This window comes from Hylaeus anthracinus, unplaced genomic scaffold (genome assembly GCF_026225885.1).
Source record: "Hylaeus anthracinus isolate JK02 unplaced genomic scaffold, UHH_iyHylAnth1.0_haploid 3, whole genome shotgun sequence".
Taxonomy (NCBI): domain Eukaryota; kingdom Metazoa; phylum Arthropoda; class Insecta; order Hymenoptera; family Colletidae; genus Hylaeus; species Hylaeus anthracinus.
Window position 1 is genome coordinate 7,398,440 of NW_026535284.1, and position 20,265 is coordinate 7,418,704.

At 31.9% G+C, this 20,265-nt stretch overlaps 4 protein-coding genes across 6 annotated transcripts; 2 read left to right on the plus strand and 2 right to left on the minus strand.

The window, feature by feature from the left end:
- Positions 1-2,918: 2,918 nt before the first annotated feature.
- LOC128893432 (growth arrest-specific protein 1-like) lies at positions 2,919-10,078 on the plus strand. Of its 3 annotated transcripts, none has more exons than XM_054154342.1 (5): positions 2,919-3,144; positions 7,468-7,738; positions 8,115-8,320; positions 9,061-9,353; positions 9,461-10,078. In XM_054154342.1, exons 2-5 carry the CDS (start codon positions 7,472-7,474, stop codon positions 9,463-9,465), a joined length of 771 nt encoding a protein of 256 aa, XP_054010317.1. In that variant the 5' UTR covers positions 2,919-3,144; positions 7,468-7,471; the 3' UTR covers positions 9,466-10,078. The 3 variants fall into 3 exon arrangements, with proteins under 3 accessions (XP_054010317.1, XP_054010318.1, XP_054010320.1); XM_054154343.1 differs by having other exon boundaries at positions 2,937-3,144; positions 7,471-7,738; XM_054154345.1 differs by lacking the exon at positions 2,919-3,144 and adding an exon at positions 5,520-5,676.
- Positions 10,079-10,344: 266 nt separating this feature from the next.
- LOC128893431 (probable 26S proteasome non-ATPase regulatory subunit 3) lies at positions 10,345-12,435 on the minus strand. The gene is made up of 3 exons (XM_054154341.1): positions 12,305-12,435; positions 11,155-11,981; positions 10,345-11,065 (listed from the first exon to the last, which is right to left on the minus strand). Exons 2-3 carry the CDS (start codon positions 11,971-11,973, stop codon positions 10,394-10,396), a joined length of 1,491 nt encoding a protein of 496 aa, XP_054010316.1. The 5' UTR covers positions 11,974-11,981; positions 12,305-12,435; the 3' UTR covers positions 10,345-10,393.
- Positions 12,436-13,258: 823 nt separating this feature from the next.
- Positions 13,259-18,607, plus strand: LOC128894402 (golgin subfamily A member 2-like). The gene is made up of 12 exons (XM_054156116.1): positions 13,259-13,601; positions 13,954-14,037; positions 14,359-14,811; positions 14,884-15,079; positions 15,166-15,473; positions 15,540-15,716; positions 15,840-16,058; positions 16,167-16,352; positions 16,476-16,727; positions 16,839-17,139; positions 17,255-17,452; positions 17,572-18,607. Exons 1-12 carry the CDS (start codon positions 13,557-13,559, stop codon positions 17,757-17,759), a joined length of 2,607 nt encoding a protein of 868 aa, XP_054012091.1. The 5' UTR covers positions 13,259-13,556; the 3' UTR covers positions 17,760-18,607.
- On the minus strand, positions 18,437-20,137 carry LOC128894404 (ribonuclease P protein subunit p30). The gene is made up of 3 exons (XM_054156119.1): positions 19,046-20,137; positions 18,741-18,888; positions 18,437-18,577 (listed from the first exon to the last, which is right to left on the minus strand). Exons 1-3 carry the CDS (start codon positions 19,628-19,630, stop codon positions 18,474-18,476), a joined length of 837 nt encoding a protein of 278 aa, XP_054012094.1. The 5' UTR covers positions 19,631-20,137; the 3' UTR covers positions 18,437-18,473.
- Between the last annotated feature and the right edge of the window lie 128 nt (positions 20,138-20,265).

The window sequence follows — 20,265 nt, forward strand, 5'->3', positions numbered from 1 at the left end:
GATATCTGCGATCTATTTCCTTTATTCTGTCTACAATACATTCTTCGTGCTTCATCGCGATTTGTAGATCTAAATCTCCCATCGCACTTCCTGTACCGCAGGAAACTAATTGTCACGTTTATCTCCATACAATCTGTTTAAAATATCAAGTCTCATACTTCTTACTAAACGTGATTCGTTATCAAATTCTTTGTTATTGTATACATACATTTATAAAATAGTAAAAAATGTAGCGAGTTAATTCAGAACAACTAACATCGAAATGATAGTTTAAACTCTGAAAAAATCTTGTTTCTAAAAAAACTTGTTGAATGTTTAATATAATATTAGTCTGAGCAAACGAAGCCTAACGCATTCCGTTTAGGTCCTAGATTTTCCTAAATAGAACGCCCTAAGTAAACCGAGACACGCGCTCTCATCCACTCGTTAATTCAAAAACAAATGTTACAACCCTTTTCGAAAAATAGTACTTAAATAGAGATAAACCATTGTAATATTTAATATTTATAATTAGACCGTGGATTCGTATCCATTCATAGGATAAATATTTATAGAATAAATACAATACTTGCAGAGTAAAATAAATTTCTATTTAAGTTCAATTTTCATAGGCACGTTCGCGAAGATATTATCGAACTGTTTAGAATAGTTTATTTATAATTTATACATCAACATATACTATTCATAAATTTGTATTTGTTACAGGTGTTACAAGATATATGGTCCTGAAAAGGATTCCTGCAGTCAATGAACCAAAACCCTGAGAAATGGAAAAAATAGAAATGTAAACAGATCAGTAGTTTATTTATAATTTATACATTGATACATACTATTCATAAATTTGTATTTGTTACAGGTGTTACAAGATATATGGTCCTGGAAAGGATTCCTGCAGTCAATGAACCAAAACCCTGAGAAATGGAGAAAATGGAAATGTAAACAGATCAGCAGTTTATTTATAATTTATACATTGATACATACTATTCATAAATTTGTATTTGTTACAGGTGTTACAAGATATATGGTCCTGGAAAGGATTCCTGCAGTCAATGAACCAAAACCCTGAGAAATGGACAAAATAGAAACGTAAACAGTTTTGCAGTTTATTTATAGTTTATACATTGATACATACTATTCATAAATTTGTATTTTTTACAGGTGTTACAAGATATATAGCCCTGGAAAGGATTCCTGCAGTCGATGAACCAGAACCCTGAGGAATGGAGAAAATGGAAACGCGGTTTCGCAATTATTTCGTTTCCTTCGGGTGCTCTCGCTCTCCCCGCAGAATCGATTAACTGGTTCAATTTGTACTCAAACAGCTAATGTCTTCTGTGGTATCCGCCGCCTCGCGTTGAGAACGAGCGAAATTGAGTTGAGAGTCGCAGGAGCCAGCTGAATGCTCGTGGTAGGGAATAGAAGTAGTAAGGGCCCAGAAAGGGAGCCCAATGGAAGGCCGGCACGGGAAGAAGGAGAAACGTAAGAAAGAACGGAACGCATCTAAATGCGGGACTGTTCGACGTCGCTGTTAGAAGGGTATGGGCGAGGACGGGGGAGAAGGAGATAGTGTTGGAACCAGGCTGGTGTCTCAATCAGCCAAGCAGGTTGGGGCACCTTGGACCCCTGTGGGTGGAGGATAGAGCCAGCGATGGCTATGAAACGTTCTCGTGACGAAAACAACCCAAGTTAAACCATTTATTCGTATTTATCTATTCCTATGTATTAGGTTGTCCCAAAAGTTTCTTCCATTTCCTTAAGTAGTAATACATACACAACATTTTATGTACAATGTTACATTATTGAATTGCGTACAATTCATTTTGTTCTATTACAGTTATAACATTGACATCTAAGAAATTAAGTTGTCTAATTGTATAAACCCTCCCACACAAAATAACTGAATGCAAGTCACGGAAGAAACTTTTGGGACAAAGTAATAATTTCTAGAAAGCAGTGAGATAGTATCTGTAGTTTAATCGTGACTTGATCACAGGAACAGCTAACTAATTTTGTACAGGTCTTACACTCAAAATTAACACTAAACCTACCACGTTCAAATGATCATTTTAAAACTTTCGTATACAGTTTTTATATACAGTATACATACAAATTATATACAATCGTTTCATGCATTACTCAATTTCATGTGAAAATTAGAATCATGTGAAATACTTTTGCATTCAATTGAAAAAAGTGTCATTAAGCCTAGTCATTTGTTTAGTGGAAATTTGTTCAGTAGAAGTAAGTACAAATGAAACCTCGGTAGGTTTAGTGTTAACACCAAAAATATAGGAATTTCATATGCTCTTATAATTATTTCATGATTTGATAAAAGTAAGAGTTTTGATGCAAAGAGAAATAGTACCAAACTATTATAAGTAATTGGAACAGATTGTTGAACTTTATACGTACATTTTACGATTTTAATTGTTTTATATAATTATTATACGTTAAGACTGATGATTATGGGCGTGATAAAATTTATTGCTTTGAAAAATAATTTATATTACTCGGTTAAATTATTAGAACATTATTCACTTGAGACAATTGTAATTCTTATTTTTTTAATTGAATGTTCATATTTATGATATGGTATATAATATTAACTTGGTCAGTACTATTTCGTAGCCAAATTTAAATTATTTATGACATAAATATACATATTTTTATAGTGTATGGTAACTACTCAAATGCAATAATTAATAGTGTCACATTTAAAGCAAGATTTATTAGATATTTTCACAAGTTCAGTACGGAAAAAATGATAGTACTCTTTGTATTAAAATTATCATTTATTGACCAATGAATATATATTATAAACTTGATAGTTTATTATAAAAAAATATAGTTTGCAGGGTGCTGCTCGAGTACGTCAGTAGTCCTCTCAGTCCCGGGCCAGTGGGAGATGGTGGGGGAAGAAGAGCGGCGCGCGCAGCTTCTCGACCGCAGCGGGGCAGGCCGTCACAACTCAATCTAGTGTCTCGGTGACCGTGCGTTCGTGAGCAAGTTTCTCTTTTCTTCTCCTCTCTCGCAGTGTGTTATAATTCCTGACACGGAATCGCAGTTTTCATTGGTGGTTAGCTTCCACCTGGAATTTTAAGCTTCGTATTTTTCAACTATTAGAACAATGTGATTGTTCGCAAGGTGCGTACTAGAATTCTCTCGCTACACGTCCAACGAAAGATATTATTTTTCTATAACGGGAAAATTTATAAATCGCAGCATTTCGATAATTATTTAAATACGTATCGATGATTTACATACATAAATACGTGAACGTAATGGATTATAATTTCATTTTATTTGCGCGATAAAAATTAAGTTTAAAAAGTTAGTTTATTTGATAAAATTAATTTTGAAGTTAAAAGAGAAGTATAACAATTTTAGTGACGAGTGGTTGGTACAATAATACGTGCGTTCGTAGTATAATTATATTCTTTTCAAAGAATTACTTGTTATAAGACTTATTTATTAAAAAGTAGTTAAGTAGAAACGTTTAGTATTCACGATACCGTGCGCGTTTTGCCAAAACAATTTATTACACTTAAGGAGAATGAAAGCGTTACTAAGATAAATTGAATTAAATTGGTGGTACAGCATTAATTGAGTATTGACTCGCTGTTTTGTATCTCGTGTTTCTTAGTTGTATCAACCATCCGTATCACAGAGTGCTTTAATGTATACATCCATTGATAGATTGATATAACAGATTGCTCGACATTATACGTGCATTTTACGATTTTAATTGTTTTATATAATTATTATACGTTAGGAACGATGATTATGGGCGTGATAAAATTTATTGCTTTGAACACTAATTTATATTATTTGGTTAAATTATTAGAACATTATTCAGTTGAGTCAATTGTAATTATTTTTTGAATTGAATATTCATATTTGTGATATGGTATATAATATTAACTTGGTCGGTAGTATTTCATAGGCAAATTTAAATTATTTATGGCATAAATATATATATTTTTGTAGTGTACGGTAAAAATGATAAAATATGAAATATATTATATGATTAAATATAATTTGTATTTAAATATAATTACAAATTTAAATATATTAAATATAAATACAAATTTATATTCAATATATTTAAATACAAATATACGATTTCTATAAAATAATTGGATACTTAACAATAATAATTAGGTATATTAAATATGAATAGAGATTTGTATTTAATATATTTAAATACAAATGTACGATTTCTATCAAATAATTGGATACTTAACAATAATAATTAGGTATACTAAATATGAATAGAGATTTGTATTTAACATATTTAAATACAAATGTACGATTTCTATCAAATAATTGGATACTTAACAATAATAATTAGTACAGATCATAAAGTAGATACTAATGACAATTGGTTTTTAAAGATTAAACCTAATTTTGAATCTATAACTACATCGATTCTTCTTATCATTATTATTTCAAAACTATTCATCTATTTATTTACAAAAAATTATTCATCGCCTTAAATAACTACAATTAACCACCATCCGTAGAAAATTGCACATTTATTTAGTACGAATGTCCCATATCTTAATTCCCCTTCGAAGATCGCTCATTACTATTAGGTTGTCCCAAAAATTTCATTCGCTTTATTAATAAGTAATACATGCACAATAGTTTGTTTCATGTTACATTACTGAATTGTGCACGATTCATTTTGCTCCATTACTGTTACAACATGAATATCTATGAAATTAAATTGTTTATTAATATAAACACGACCACATAAAATAATTGAATGCAGCTCGCGAAAGAAACTTTCGGGACAACCTAATATATCGATCTACAGGGTCTCTCAAAAATGTTGTAACACCTTGAAAGGGGTGGTTCGGGAGGTGATTGGAAACAACTTTTTCCTTAGCGAAAATGTTGTCAGAGGTTTCGTTGAAGAGATATTAACGGAAAACACTGACCAATCAGAGCGCGAGGATGCCGATGGAGCGCTCGCGGTAGCGTATGAGCGCGGCCGCTTATCGCGTAGCCTACGCTTAACCGGCATACTCGCGCTCTGATTGGTCTGCGTTTTCCGTTAATATTTCCTCAACGAAACTTCTGACAACATTTTCCCTAAGGAAAATGTTGTTTCAAATCACCTCCCGAACCACCCCTTTCAAGATGTTACAACATTTTTGGGACACCCTGTAGACCTCCGTTCTACCTCGAACACCATAATTATTTATGATACATTCATTCCAGCTTAGATTACAAATGCCTCTTTGATTTAACCAAGGGCTAACAACCACTTTGCGTGTTCAAATATTCTCATCGATACTCGGCTCCACGAGTGTTTGTATTCGGTAATCGGTGTTTGTTTAGGTATTGTTCCCCCCGCGGCGAGCAAAGGGCTACCTGTTTCAACGCCAACTTAACGCCCGTCGATCGAGATCGTCGTGGTCTCGACGCTGACCAGAGAACATTCTCAAACGACAGTTTAAAATTAGTTTGCCCGTTAAGTGTTGGTCCTCTCCCACGTGTTTGTTTAAAATAAGATTTAAAGTCGTGAGACGAAGTGAAGTTGACGACCACTGACGGTCTATAGGGCTGGCCATCTGTCCCTCGTTGCCACGTCTGCGACGTCATGGTGGTCCATTTTGGGGCTGGTGCGCAACAGCATCGGCACTAGCGCTGGCAATGAAGCGCTCTCAGGTAGAATCTGCCCCTTCCTTCTCTCATTATATCGTGTGCGCACTAGCGCACGTGCTCTCTTTTCACCACCCCTCCCTACTCCTTCACCCCCCACCTCTGTCGTGCTTTTTTACTGGTGTCAGTAGGAGAGCAGTAGAGAGTAGAATGGGTGAACGGCGAACAGCGTTGTTCTCGAGGAAATTCTACCAACCGTGCTCTATATTCGTCTCTCAGTACCGAAAATCAGCTTTGGTTCTTATCGTAGAAATAAACTTCGTTGGTACACCTTTCTTGGTATCTGAAACGTCATAATAGCATAACTATGCCGAGAGAGGGAGAGAGAGTAAATATGTAAACGCATAGCTTTGGACAGTGATGAGTAAAACCCTAGGCTTCGAATAAATCTGAAGTTTGCCAATGTCTTTGTCTCGTTTCTTTCTCTGGAAAATGTTCAGAAGAGGAAACGAAACAAACATATCGACAAACTTCAGATTTATTCGAAACCTAGGGTTTTGTCCATCACTGGGTAAATCCCGAGGGTTCGAATAAATCTGAAGTTTGCCAATGTGTTTGTTTCGTTTCCTCTTTCGAACATTTTCCAAAGAAGAAAACGAAACGAATATATCGAGAAACTTCAAATTTATTCATAACAAATACATAATAAAGTATCGTAAAGAGACTATTAACACCAGTCGGTAAAGTATTAATATATCGACATTTTACCGACTGGTATCGTACGAATCATTATATTATTATGTAAATATCAATCTGAAAACGAGTCTAATAGATAAAATAAATATTATGTAATACTGACGTTATGAAAGTAAAAGATACTACATAGATAAAAAAAATATGAAAATATGTTTGCGTGATGTATAATAATAAGTCTGTATAATAAGTAAACTGCAGATCTTTATGCAAAATAACATTTTTGCAAACGTACCTACAATATTTGAACCTAAATAGGAATTTATTTTACCCTGCAAATATTATAATGTAAACTTTACTTTCATTATTTTTATATTCTTGCACATTGTTCGCATTTTGTAGTTTTTTTTACGCGTTCAAACTTCCTATAAATGCATAAAAATTCGCAGTCTAATAACAAGTATTTATATTGAATAGCTTTCTAACGGTTTGACCCCCTAAATACGAATACGAAATGCTATTAACTGGAATGACAGACAGAAGCACGATTTATTTTAAGAATATCATGGAATGTCCCTCATGCCACGCATCCGAATCCGCAAGCACTTCGCAATACAACACAATGCTCAAACTATAATTTACATTCTCAAATAGAAATCACTGACACTGTTAAATTATTACGTCGTACGTTAACAAACACTATACCACAAACCTTATTCTTCTTAATAATCTCGATACTTGAACAAATTTCTTTAAAAAATTCAAAGTAATACGAAAAAAATAAAGACAAGTCTTTTAAAATAATTATATAGACATTTGTATCGTACAATGTTAACTGTAAAGAATTGTTTCAAGATTTAAGTCAGTTAATTCAAGATTGTCCTGCCTAGTATAAAAGTTTGTTCTCGAATTTATTTATATAATGATGGGAGCATTAAATATTATCTCAGTAAAACATAACAAAGTATTGTAAAAAGACTATTAGCACCAGTCGGTAAAAAATTAATGTATCGACACTTTATCGACTGGTAGACTATTAACCAACTTGTTACCATGCTAGCCAATACTTTGTCGTCTATTATCGACATAGCATCGTACGAATCATTATGTCGGCCGATAATATGAAAATTTGCATTAACGTGATTGTTTCGACGATTGTTTCAGAAGGATGTCACACTGGTTGGATCAATCGGCCATAGTCCTACTGGGTATGGTGTTGATCTGTACGGTAATGTTGAATACGGCTAAAAGTTCGACGATGAGGTGCGAGGAGGCAAAATTGAGGTGCGCTTACAGAACAGGATGTGGTTCTGCTCTGCAACATTACCTTACAGGCTGCGCACCCGTTCTCCAAAGCAACGACGATTGTTCCGAGACTTGTCAGCATGCGCTCATTGCTCTCACTAGCACCGACGAGGGCAAGGAACTTATGACAGTACATATACATTTACCTACACTACATTTTATACCGATTCAAAAACAACCCGTTACTTTATAAATACTTCCTTTCTATACAACGTTTCTATATAACGTTTCTGGTTTAAAATTCTCATCTGGGTACAAACAATTTCGAATAAGAAGTAAAAGATAGACTATTTCATTACTTTTTCCATAAAAATTAAAATCTGAATCTTGTAATTAAAATAAATTTTTTTATTCGAATTAACTTTTGCTCTGGCGAATATTAAATATAAGTTTAAATAGAGAAATGTAAATATAAATCTTAAATAAGAGGGTTTAAATTTTCTAAAATATAATGTCTGTACGTTACAGTTAACAAGGAAATAATAAGAATTTAAATTGTTATTTAGTGCGAGTGCGAGGATAACCTATGCTTGCAGTCGAAACAAAGAGTAGAAATCTGCAGATCTTCTGTGACGACGGCGATGAACAGGACGAGGGTGTCCTGCAGAATAGCTACTTGGATTTGTAACGCTGATGCCCTCTGTCAAACCGCTCTTAAATATTATAATAAATTCTGCAAGAGTATGTTTCAAGGACGAAAGTGTACCAGACGGTAAACAACTATTCCTTCAATTACTTTCCACGAGACTAAGTATTTTAACAGAAAAGTAACGATACAGAAACAATCCTAACAATCTCAAATTTTAAAATAATTAGTTAAATTATAGATTTTTTCTTTACTATTTAGTAGTTTTCGATGCCTAGAATTCACAAATCTAAGCTTTAATTTTAGGAATCCAACAGTCTAAAAGTTATGTGTAGATAAAATTTAACATTTTTGGCGTATTATATTGGCTTTTATGCTTTGTTGGTCAATTAGGAAATGTCATTCTTCCGATCACTTGTTGTAAACAGTTGTTCGTAGATGGCGTGGATTTACGCGGGTTAAATCAAAACTTATTAAGTATTATATGTAGCAATGTAAATATTTCTATTATTGTATATTTTATACTGAGGACTAACAGACCTACACAGGTTTAAAGTCCGTATCTGTTTATTTATTTTTTTTAATAAACGCCAAACAAACAACTAAATCAAAACTTGTTGATATAGGCATATTACAAACCTACTCAGACAGTATTTTCGTAACATGTTTTACCATTTTGTTGTTATTTAAAAATGTATTGTTCATCTACGAACGCCCATTAAAACTTCCATTTTTGGGATCTAGGCATCAAAAACTACTAAGTAGTAAAAAGAAAGTCAATAATTTTCAATACCCCAAAGTAAAGTTCAGCCAAATAATTTATTTTGTAAGTCATTGAACACGAATTAACGAAGATAACATTTTAGATGCAGGAACTCTATAAGTATTCTCACACGACAAGAAAAAGCTGCGAAATTAAATACATGCCAATGCGACGGGTTTGAAGATTACGACTGCAAAGGGATTCATAGGAATATGAATCTCCTTTGTTTTGGAAAAATACATCACGGCTATCGTGATATTAATATTAAAGATGATAGAAGGAACGAATTTTTGAGGCCAAATATAACTCTCCGAGGAGATGCTGTTCAAGCATTAGTTGATAGAAGACTATTTTTACTCTCTCTAATGATTTATCATATATTTAAAGTGAGGCAAGGTAAGAATGCTCAATTATATCATAAAACAATATCAAAAATATCTCCTCTTAATTTTATTAAATTAAGTTCCTCCTATTGAATTTACTAAAGATTATTTTTTTTCCAGACTGACTATCAAAAGTAACACAAAAATTCCCATATGACAGCAGTATTTCATGACCAAAGATTTTTATCAATCTCTTTATCATCAATATTTGAACAATTACGTACTGGTAAGAATGGATCACTTAGTTTATAAATTCTTTAGCAGCTCGACTAAATAATTAGAGGTGCTTCTTCTGCTAAATTTTTTATAAGTTTTTTTATTGAAATTGTATAAATGAAAAAAACAGAGGAAGGAATCTTGTACAGTGAAAATATTGTATATTGATTGTATTATAGTAAAAGTAACTGAATAATTCGTTACAGATATTTAGTTGTAGAAGAATTTTATTTATGAAGGTATAATCATGTAAATATCCATACAGCGAAAAAGTGGATAATTGTTTCTCTCTTTTTTTCTCAAATTTCTATCCGCGAAAATTCTATTCTTTTCGTAAAAAAGCATTTTTTAAGAGGAAATGATCTCTATTTTCTAAATTCCTGTAAATCTAGTATTGGACACTTGACCCACATCTAAGGCTGCATATTTTACGTTCTGAAATCAATGAAGATTAATGATGTTTATTGTGTAAATAAGAATAAAGCGCAATCAGTGTTTATAATTTTCATTAAATAACTAAAATTTTTTTTAATTACAAATATATACCGTGATAAATATTATACCACTGAACACTGTAAATAATATAGGCACATCCTAAAAATAGAATGAAAAATTAAAAAATATATTTACAAGAAACTGTTGATATTTACTTTTTAATTTCTTTATGTAAAAAAAGTTACGTTTTAAAAAATGTTTCTTTATATTAAATATATTTAAAAATTGACGGTATCAAACAAAAATTTGTCTTGCATGTCTTATATAAAGTACAACAAAATTTAACATGAATATTTTTCGTGAATTGCTTTATTAATTAAACATTTTCAGAAAATAAACAGTCTAAGGAAAACCATCATCATCTTCCTCTGCCATTTCTTTAGCAAGTTCCAAATCTTGTTGCTCCCTTTCTCTACGTTCCTCTGCTGACTCCAAATCCTTTCCATATGATTTTGGAGGATATCTCATTGCTTTAACACTTTGATTATGTAAGTCTAAGCAGAAAGTAATTCTCTGATGGAACGCAAGTAACGGTTCCTTAGTGCAATAAATATCCGTAGTTTCTTTGCTACGCATGTATCCATTTTCTGGTTCTAGAGTAGCCTCGATTACACCGTCTCTAATAGCCTTAGCAACTATGAACTCTGCATCAACGCTGGAATCTAAGCCGAGTTTCTTAGCAATGTCTGCTGGAGAAATTCTTGAATAGGACAATCCAATCGATCTAATCGCAGTTTTAATAACGTTATGTCTCAATCTGAGAATTAACGTGAACGTATGATCTGCTCTAAATTGCGGGCCAAAGTTTTCTAAAACTTCTCCAAATCGCTGAAGATTTCCCAAACGCACAGCTTGCGTTAATTGGAAGTATGGAGCCAAAGCACGACGCAAAGCTGCTTGCCGAAAGATTTGACGCTCAGGGATATCCCCAAGAAGAAGTTCCACTGCTACGGCTAGTTTCTGAACTGTTTGACGAAAACCTACTGCAGTACTTTGCGGTGCCTTTCTAAGAGCCTGCAAAAGAAACGTGAAGTTTTAACTAACAGTTGGGTTTGAAATTAACAGAAAAAGTTGAAGAAAAGAAGTTAATAATTTTATCTTACCTGTACTAAATACTTGTGGGCAGCAGAGTATTCTAATCTGGCTGCTTTAATACGTCCCAGATAATACAGAAATCTAGCCCATTCATTATTACTGGCAGATTCTGGAAATGTTGATTTAAGTACAAGCTTGTCTGCTTGATCATACAAATTATAATGTAAATAATTTCTCAACAAGCAATTAATCAATACTGCCTGCCCTTCAAAATCGTTTCTTAATGTCGCTGTTCTTAATCTCAAATGCAATAATCCGCGAATTTTATCCAATCGTCCGACTAGTTCGTACGATCTTGAATAATAGAAATAACATTTTGCAGCGATCAAATCAATCGTACGTCGGTTCTGTGCAATAATTTTTTGTAACAATGCCTCTGAACATTGAACAGCTTCTTCGTGTCTCCCAGTATCAATTAAACGCACGAGAACTAATAGGTGAATGTAAGCATCTATTTCTGGTAATGGACTCATGGCAGAAGTACGAAGTTTTTGCGTTTCTTCCGGTTCATTAGATTCTTCCAACCATGACAACAATGTATCGCGTTCAGTGCACAGTTTCGGATAAAAACTTAAAATAACTCCACGTAAGACATTGGAGTTTAACCTGCGTCGTGTGTTAGGCAGCGCACGTAGAGCTCTCAGAATAAAACGAGGTTCCTTGCTTTGTACAGCTTTCTCTATTTGACGTGCATGCTCGCGAATATCATGTATCGTTTGAAGTTCAGTATCTTTCTTATCGATGACATCTCCATCGCCATTCTGACTTTCTGGAGATATTATTTCAACGTCCATAGCATCAGGATTTTTCGCTGTAGGCACTCCCATTCTGTTTGCTTTAAAGAAAATAATATCGTATAAGAAAGATTAATACACATTACGTTTTATGCACAATAGTAAAATTTGATATTTATCACGTTTTATTTTCATAAAAAATGTATAGTTGTAGTATTTATAATAGCTGACGCTTTTTTAATTCAAATACGATAAATGTTCCAAAATTTAATTATACAAAAATAGTTTAATAACCAATTCATCAGTCACTTATAAACATGTTACAATCGATTCCATTTTATACTTTGTTATGTGCAATATAAAGTGTGTAATATATATAAGAATAACAGAGGTAGAAAATATTTCTAATAATTAATACATTTACCTTTGTTTCAAACTTTACTTGCACAAACAGAAATTGCACTCGATCACTATGAATTTTACGTTTTCATCCAACCAATTCACAGTCATGTACAACAGTATAGTAACAAAGCAGACAAATTTATATATTTCCAGATACTAGGGTATTCTGATATTAAACACTATGCTACTTCACTATACTTTGGTTACTGAATTTCTTTTATTTATTTTATCTTGCTATGACAGTTGCAATAATTCCATTCTTTTCCGTACATTAAAAAAAAAGATTGATTCAGTCTGCTTCGTTCAAGAAATATTTCAAATTTGTATTTATAAAGCTATATACAGGGTGTCCCAAAAATGTTGTAACAGCTTGAAAGGGGTGGTTCGGGAGGTAATTTTAAACAACTTTTTCCTTAGCGAAAATGTTGTCCGAGGTTTCGTTAAGGAGATATTAAGAGAAAAGCTTGACCAATCAGAGCGCGCGTATACCGTTGGAGCGGCCGCGGTAGCAAAGGCTACGAGCTAAGCGGTCGCGCTTGTACGCGAACAAGCGACTCAACGTGCATCGAAGTACATTGTCGTGGCCGTTTAGCTTGTAGCCTTCGCTACCGCGCCCGCTCTAATGGTATCCGCGCGCTCTGATTGGTCAGTGTTTTCCGTTAATATCTCCTCAATGACGCCTCGGACAACATTTTCGCTAAGGAAAAAGTTATTTCAAATCACCTCCCGAATCACCCCTTTCAAGCTGTTACAACATTTTTTAAGACACCCTGTATATTTACACATATTTTATTGTTTTGTACATATGTAATTTTAAATCTAAAACAACTCATTAATGTGTGATTATGCTTAATTTTTCCATTTTTTAACATTACTTTACTTAATTAAAGTAATAACACTAGTTTTTTGTATTAGTGGCGCCATCGGTGAAAAATGGTTAAATATATATATTCTTTTCTTTCCTTATTCTTTGCGTTTAAAAAATAATATAATTTATCAATGTATCGATGAAATCTCGCGGTGAAAGTCTAGCCAAAATTATTTTATAAACTTGGACGTCTTGCGGTAGATAGCGTTCCTACCCTGCATATTTGTCATTTCCGTACTATCACTTATCTTTACGAGTATTTTAGCAATGGAGAGGAAAAAACTTCATTAGGCATGAGATAACCTCGATCATAACTAATACAATATTTTTAATTACGATGATGTAAATACTAGTGCTAGAACGTAATCGAAGGCTTTGTTCGTTAGTTTTTGTGTTACACTTCAACATGAATTTAAGTAAAACCGAAAAGCTGTTGGCTGCTAAGAAAAAGGTATCACTTTCTTGGAGTAGTGACAGTTACATAGATACTTTTCTACCGGTTGTCATTTAACAATAATTCGTACTTTTAATCATGTTGCTTAAAACATATCTTCCATACGTCAATCATACTTTTCCAAAGTATTTTTGCTTATACGTTTAGAGTCTGTATGTTTGTTTCCTTTTTTTTTAATTTTTAGGTTATATTTGCTGTCAAACATCTTCGATTATTATGCTGTAGTTATTTGCCACAGTGACAATTGTTTTATTCGTATAAACTTATTCACATTTTTTAAGACATTTCTTAAGAGCGATGTCCAAATGTTAGTATTATTTGTATTTTATGGATGTTTTTATTTTTATAGCTAAGAGAATTTCAATTGAATAAAATGATACAGGATGGTGCTAAGAAACAAAAACATCATTCAACGGATCTGTCATCCTCGCAGGTAAATTAAACAAAATGTAGTGTTTATTTATCAATAGACTGTGCATCTTTATGCAAGAATATAAAAAATATTGAAAGTAAAGTTCATGTTATAATAGTTACAGAATAAAATAAATTCCTATTTAGCTTCAATTTTTGTAGGCACATTTGCAAAGATTTTATTTTGCATAAAGTTCTGGAATCTATTTATCAATAATACTTTGAATTTCAAGTTTAAACTATTAGCTGCGATTTACAAGAGATCCAATATAAAAATTCATGTTTAAATATTAATAATACATCTAAGCGCAAAACTCAATTACTATTTTCTACTCATTTGCAGTGTGAGAATGAAGGAACTAATAAATCAAATATCGAAGTTGTAAATAATACATCTCCATTGGAAACCTCTGATAATAATATAAATGTTCCTGGTCAAAATTTCCAAAGTAACGAAACAATGTCTGAAAATTTAATGGCGAATACAGAAAATTCAGTAAATCATACAGAATTACAGAATTCTTTGGAAGAAACTGTGAAACCTACTCAAGAGATACAGAATACTAATATAAGGCCAGAAATAGAGAGAAAAATGGAGTTAAATGATTTTCCAAAAGTGCAAAAGGAACATCTTTTGGAAATGGCTTCTGCAGTTGCAGATGTTCTGACGAATGATTCTGAACATGTGGAAACAACTTTGGACTGTGATTTGATGTGTCGTAATCAGTTTCTAAGTTCCTGTTTGGAAGAGCAGAAGAAGATTGTAAATGAATTGCATATAGAACTTAGTAATTCTGTAAGTATTTGCATTTATATGGCTTATAACCGAGAATATTTGCTTACAACCAATTATTAATAAATTGTCCAGCGTAGCCGAGTTGTAGAATTGGAGGCCAAATTAAAAGCAAGCGAGGCGGATTTTCAGACGCAACTAGCGCGTGAAATAAATCCTCTAAAAGAACAACTTCAGATTCATACTCAGACAACTGGAATCTTAATAGCAGAGAAGGCAGAGCTTACTGCTGCTCTCAGTCAGGCTCAACAAAGTACTAGACAAAGTTCAGGTTTGTTTTCTTAAAGTCAAGCTTTTGCCAAATTTTATCGTATGTCATATTGTTTCAAAATTTGTTAAAAAATAAACACGTTTCAGGAGAAATAGAAGAAATAATGGGAAAGTTTAAAAATGCACAAGTACGCGTAATCGAATTAGAAAAGGAAACTGCAGCTTTGAAAAGTAACAATGAAGAATTACGGAAAGATTGTCATCGATTTCAGAATGACTATGGTTCTCTTGAAAAGAAATTCTATGAATTGAAAAAAGAAAAGGAAGATTTAAACTTGGAAGCATCGGAATTGAAACAGAAATTAAATTTAAAGAAAACAGAATTAATTTCTGTTCAACAAGAACTTCAAGAGAAGACAGCGCTGCTTTCTTTAAGTGAACTCAGAATACAACAGGTGAGAGATACATACGTTATTATTAATAAATAATTTGCGCGTTTTCATTTTTTTCTATTTCTGTAGATGAAAGGTGCTACACCAACAGAGGAGGAAAGAAATGCAGGGAATATTTTAGAACAAGAATTGATTCAAACTAAAGAATCGTTGAGAGCTGTTACTACCGAGAAAGAAGAAGCTAATAAACAATATCAGAATTATATTAAACAATTAGATACGCAACAAGCTAAATTATTAAATGAGGTACGCTATACTCCATTTATATCAATTTGAGTACAAAAGATATGAAGTTAAATAATAAGGGAAAGAAAGTTTTAAGACTATAATTAATATACATCTATCTACGAATAATCTATTTTTATACAGGTAGAAACGCAGAAGAAAACTATAGGAGACTTACAATCAAGAGAAGAAAGTTATGTGCAAAGACTATCCGAGCTTGAACAACAATTACAACAAGAAAAAGAAAAGTTAGAGAATCTGTTGCCTTTACAAGATCGTAAGGAACAGATAGATAATCTGTTGAAAAGTGTAGACGAACTTACACTAGAACAAGAACGGCTTCATATTATGCTTTCTGAAAAAGTGAGCTCTATATGATTCTTTCATTAATTTAGCATCGTAAATTAAATGTATATTATACGAAATGTTTTAAGTATTTAATTTAATTACAAATGACTTTTGTATATTTAGGATACGCAAATCGAAATATTAACGAAAGATTTAAATGATTTACGTGAAGCCAGTAATCAAGAAGCTGAAGTGACAAAATTAGCCAGCGCCCTTGAAAGTGAACAACTAGGAGCATCCAGAGCAGTTCATCAAAATCGACAATTAAAAGAACAGTTGACCGACATGGAAAATGCTTTTGTTACTCTAGTAAGTATATGCATTTATAATTAAATGTTTAATCGATCGTCTAAGTTTATACTTAACGACTATACTTACAAACTTCTAAATAAAATTAAATGAACTATACAAGTCTTTTACATGATTTTTAAGAGCAACGCAAAGTTGGATCTAACGGAACAACTACAAGCAGAACGTTCTATCGGACGTAAACTAAATGTTCAATTGAATAATGTTGAAACTGAATTGGACCAATTAAAAGAAAAACTGACACAAAAAGAGGCTACTATCGAAGAACTTGAAAAAGAAAGACTTCGAACTGCCCAGATAGCTGATCAAATGCAACATTATCAGGCGCAATCGCATCATGCCAATACTTTCCAACGAGAACTTCAAAATGCCTTAGTAAGTATTTATTTATTCTTAATCAGTATATAACATTATTGATTTAGTCTAAAAATTCATCAATTTTTCGTTATATAACCTTAAACTTATTACATTTTGTTTTTGTCGCAGATTACTATAGAGAAATTAGAAAAGGAAAAGCAAGAATTTATAGAAAAATTAAAAGAAAGAGAACAAAATAGCGTTTTTTCTGAAAACGATTTGAATATATCAAGTGCTAACAATGAATTAGGCCAGGAAGAAAATGAACATTTAGAAAAATTGGATGAAAGTAATGTTATAGTATCAGAACCCGTGAAACAACTTGAACGGAGATTTAAACAAACGATGGAACGAGTCGCAGAACTTACAGAAGAGAAACAAAAACTCGAACATCTCGTTCTGCAACTTCAAAGTGAAACGGAAACAATAGGTACAAGCATTTAGGAAATATAGTTAATAGTACTAAAATATTTACTCTTTATGAATGTTCTCGGTTTCCTTTGCACTTTAATTTTAATTTCATATTAAAGAAATTACTTTTTTAGGAGAATATATAACACTATATCAAAAACAAAGAGCAGTTCTTCAAAGTAGGGCAAGAGAAAGAGAACAAGTATTTCGACAGTTGGTTGAACAGAGAAATCAACAACAAGAACAACTGCATAAGTTAAAGGTTTTGGTCAGTGATTTCCTTAGAAACGAATATATTCATTCTAATGGTACGGAACATCCAATTCAAACAGGTATAAACTGAACCTCGAAAAGGTGTTTTGTAAAATCATATGAATTAATTTCTAAAATCGTAATCTTTTGACGTGATACGATATTAATTTTTATAATACATAAAAATATATTTTTATAGAAGTGAATTCCCACGATTCTGTAATCGTGGAAAAAAAGAAGGAATCAATAGAATCGCAAACAGACAACAAAAGTGTCTCAGAACTTCTGGATATTTTAACAGAAATAAAGGATTGCAAAGATTCTTGTCTGTTTGAGCCGAATTTCCACCCGTGCCCTTGGTGTTCTGGAAAGTTACTCACCGTATAAAAGATATGTCGTACGCATATCGTATATTTTTAGTATAGAGTGTTAATATAAAAATTTTTAATGGACAACGATTTATAGAATATAATTGTATATAAGATGAAGACTATAACAACCGCAATTTGTAAATGAAATCGATATGGAAGAAGAGAAGTTTTCTTCAGAAACAATTGTTCTTTTTCCAAAGAAGAAGTAATTTTGACATGAAATTACGACTCAAGAAAATAGTAAGATTAGGAAATGTACCTTTTCTAATAATTGTTCATTTTTTTCATGTTCTTGTTGCTTGTTGATATTTTAAATTTTCTTTCATATATCTTCCATTATACAAAAGTTAACAAAAATTAATTGCCTGAAGAATGATCTTTTCTTTAAATAACCTAAAAAATAAACACATTTGATCACTTTTAAGAGAGATTCTCCTCAGAATTTTTAAAAAAACAAGTATTATTTTAATACTAAAGGATGTATTAAGAATTATTTAAGCATCTATTACTATATTGTAATATTTATCGGTTTGTTATTTGTTTTTTAATACAAAGGCAATTATTTAATATAATAATAACTGTTAAAACATCTTAATTTTTTATGAGGAAAATTATCAAAACCTAAAGTGTGAACAGTGTTTAACGAATTTACAATTCCAATACTATAAAGTGGAGAAATTATAACTTTGTTTCCTCTATGTCATTCTTTTCTGTTTTTCACAAATTTTATTCACGATTTTAATCTTTTTGTAAATCTTCCGTCATCTTCAATAATATCAATTGTTTTTGTTTCCTCTTCAATAATAAAAGCTGCTTTCCCTCTACGCCTTCTTTCTAAATAAAAAAAACAATGCAAACAAAAAATTAATACACCTAATTAATGTGTCTTTATAGTACGTAAAAATTTATAATAATAACAAGAATTCGTAATTATGAAGTTTATCGTGATTGTTATTTATATTGAGTTTACTTATATTTTATATTTAGATGTATATACCTGCTCTCAAAAGAAGTTTTTTACATTGGGATAATATCGATGCTTTTGCTTTAATTTCGTTTAATCCAAGTAAACATGATAAATTAATTAGATCGTATGGATTTCTAACGCTATTGACATCATTGGAACCACTGGATAATATTACATTCTGCATAAAAGTAGTATTCAAATAAAAATTTGTCTCATTAAATTATCAAACAAAATTGTAAGAATGGTACTAATTTATAAATTGTTTTTATTTTGTTCATAATACTATATCACATTAAAAAGAAATGCTCAATTTCTTAATGTTAATACTTCTATACCTTGCTTTTTCCATAGGTGTGAAAGAGATGCGAATAATGAATTGTAAGTTTTCTAGATTCTATGTTTAATAAATCTGTATACTGAATTTCAAAATGTATCCCCCTTTCGACAGCTTGTTCATATAGCTTTTTATTAAGTTTAAAAGTTGTAGAAGATGATTTCAGAGTAATTATGTCTGTGTTTAACTGGGTACATGCAAACTGTAAAGCATTTTGTGTTTTTGGAACAAATGCATACAAATCATACTTTTTTAAGGTTGCACAATGATTCAATGCGTGTGTCTTTGCAGGATCAGAACACAAGAAGCTAATTCTATTAAAAACTTTCAGTTTTCCATGAAAGTCTCTTTTTATATTTTCTATATCGGCTATTTCAGGTATAATACTTTGTGATGGTTCTCCGTCGTGTCTTTTCTTTTTTTTCCTATCCGCTCCAAGAATACTTTCATCTAAATTAGTATTTATTGCAACCGTCTTAAAACCAAGTTCATGTAATTTTAACAAAAGAGGATACCAATTGTGCTTTTCATTTGGAGATACGTTTATACATAAATCATAAAATCCTGTAGTTTGTCTAATATCCATTTCTAAGAAATCTACATAAAAATAAAATTAAAAATAATACGTTGTTTGAATGTTTATAAAACGACTCATGTACATTAAACGTTTAGAGGAGATTTAATCACAGATCATCACAGAAAAGGCAGTCGATACAATAATACAATACAAATACGTGAATAAGTCTCTAGATGCAAGAGTACCAACCAGTCCCAATTACACAACATAAACATACTAATGAAGAATGCGCATGAGGTAGACTAGCGTCACTAACAGAGAGTAGGTGAACTACCAAATAATTTTTCCTGTTTTTCAAGAACAATAATGAAAAAAACACGTAATGATTATACTATTCGTAATCAGGAGAAGTATATCTATCGCCTCAACAAGCGTTTCTTTGCGAACATTGAAAACAAAAATCTTGCATTTATCGCCCTGTCTTTGTCAAAGCTTTTAAAATATAAACAATATTAAATTATTTAAAAAATATATTTTTCCGATATTACTACTTCCTATTCCTATTATAATTTCCCTTCATTTCGTGATGCATTTCCCATTAACTTCCCTTCATTTGCTTACACATCTCCCTTTAGTTTCCCTCCATTTCCTGGTATATTTCCCTTTAATTTACCTCCATTACCTTACACATTTCCCTTTAATTT

Bases quoted from the DNA above. Each gene is read 5' to 3' on its own strand.
- LOC128893432 (XM_054154342.1), top strand. From the start codon at position 7,472: ATGTCACACTGGTTGGATCAATCGGCCATAGTCCTACTGGGTATGGTG. The intron at 7,739-8,114 runs GTACATATACAT...ATTGTTATTTAG, and splicing joins AGGGCAAGGAACTTATGACA to TGCGAGTGCGAGGATAACCT. The intron at 8,321-9,060 runs GTAAACAACTAT...ATAACATTTTAG, and splicing joins GGACGAAAGTGTACCAGACG to ATGCAGGAACTCTATAAGTA.
- LOC128893431 (XM_054154341.1), bottom strand. From the start codon at position 11,973: ATGGGAGTGCCTACAGCGAAAAATCCTGATGCTATGGACGTTGAAATA. The intron at 11,066-11,154 runs GTAAGATAAAAT...TTTCTTTTGCAG, and splicing joins CCCACAAGTATTTAGTACAG to GCTCTTAGAAAGGCACCGCA.
- LOC128894402 (XM_054156116.1), top strand. From the start codon at position 13,557: ATGAATTTAAGTAAAACCGAAAAGCTGTTGGCTGCTAAGAAAAAG. The intron at 13,602-13,953 runs GTATCACTTTCT...TTATTTTTATAG, and splicing joins TGTTGGCTGCTAAGAAAAAG to CTAAGAGAATTTCAATTGAA. The intron at 15,474-15,539 runs GTGAGAGATACA...CTATTTCTGTAG, and splicing joins GTGAACTCAGAATACAACAG to ATGAAAGGTGCTACACCAAC.
- LOC128894404 (XM_054156119.1), bottom strand. From the start codon at position 19,630: ATGGATATTAGACAAACTACAGGATTTTATGATTTATGTATAAACGTA. The intron at 18,889-19,045 runs GTATAGAAGTAT...ACTTTTATGCAG, and splicing joins ACACCTATGGAAAAAGCAAG to AATGTAATATTATCCAGTGG. The intron at 18,578-18,740 runs GTATATACATCT...TTTTTTATTTAG, and splicing joins AAAACTTCTTTTGAGAGCAG to AAAGAAGGCGTAGAGGGAAA.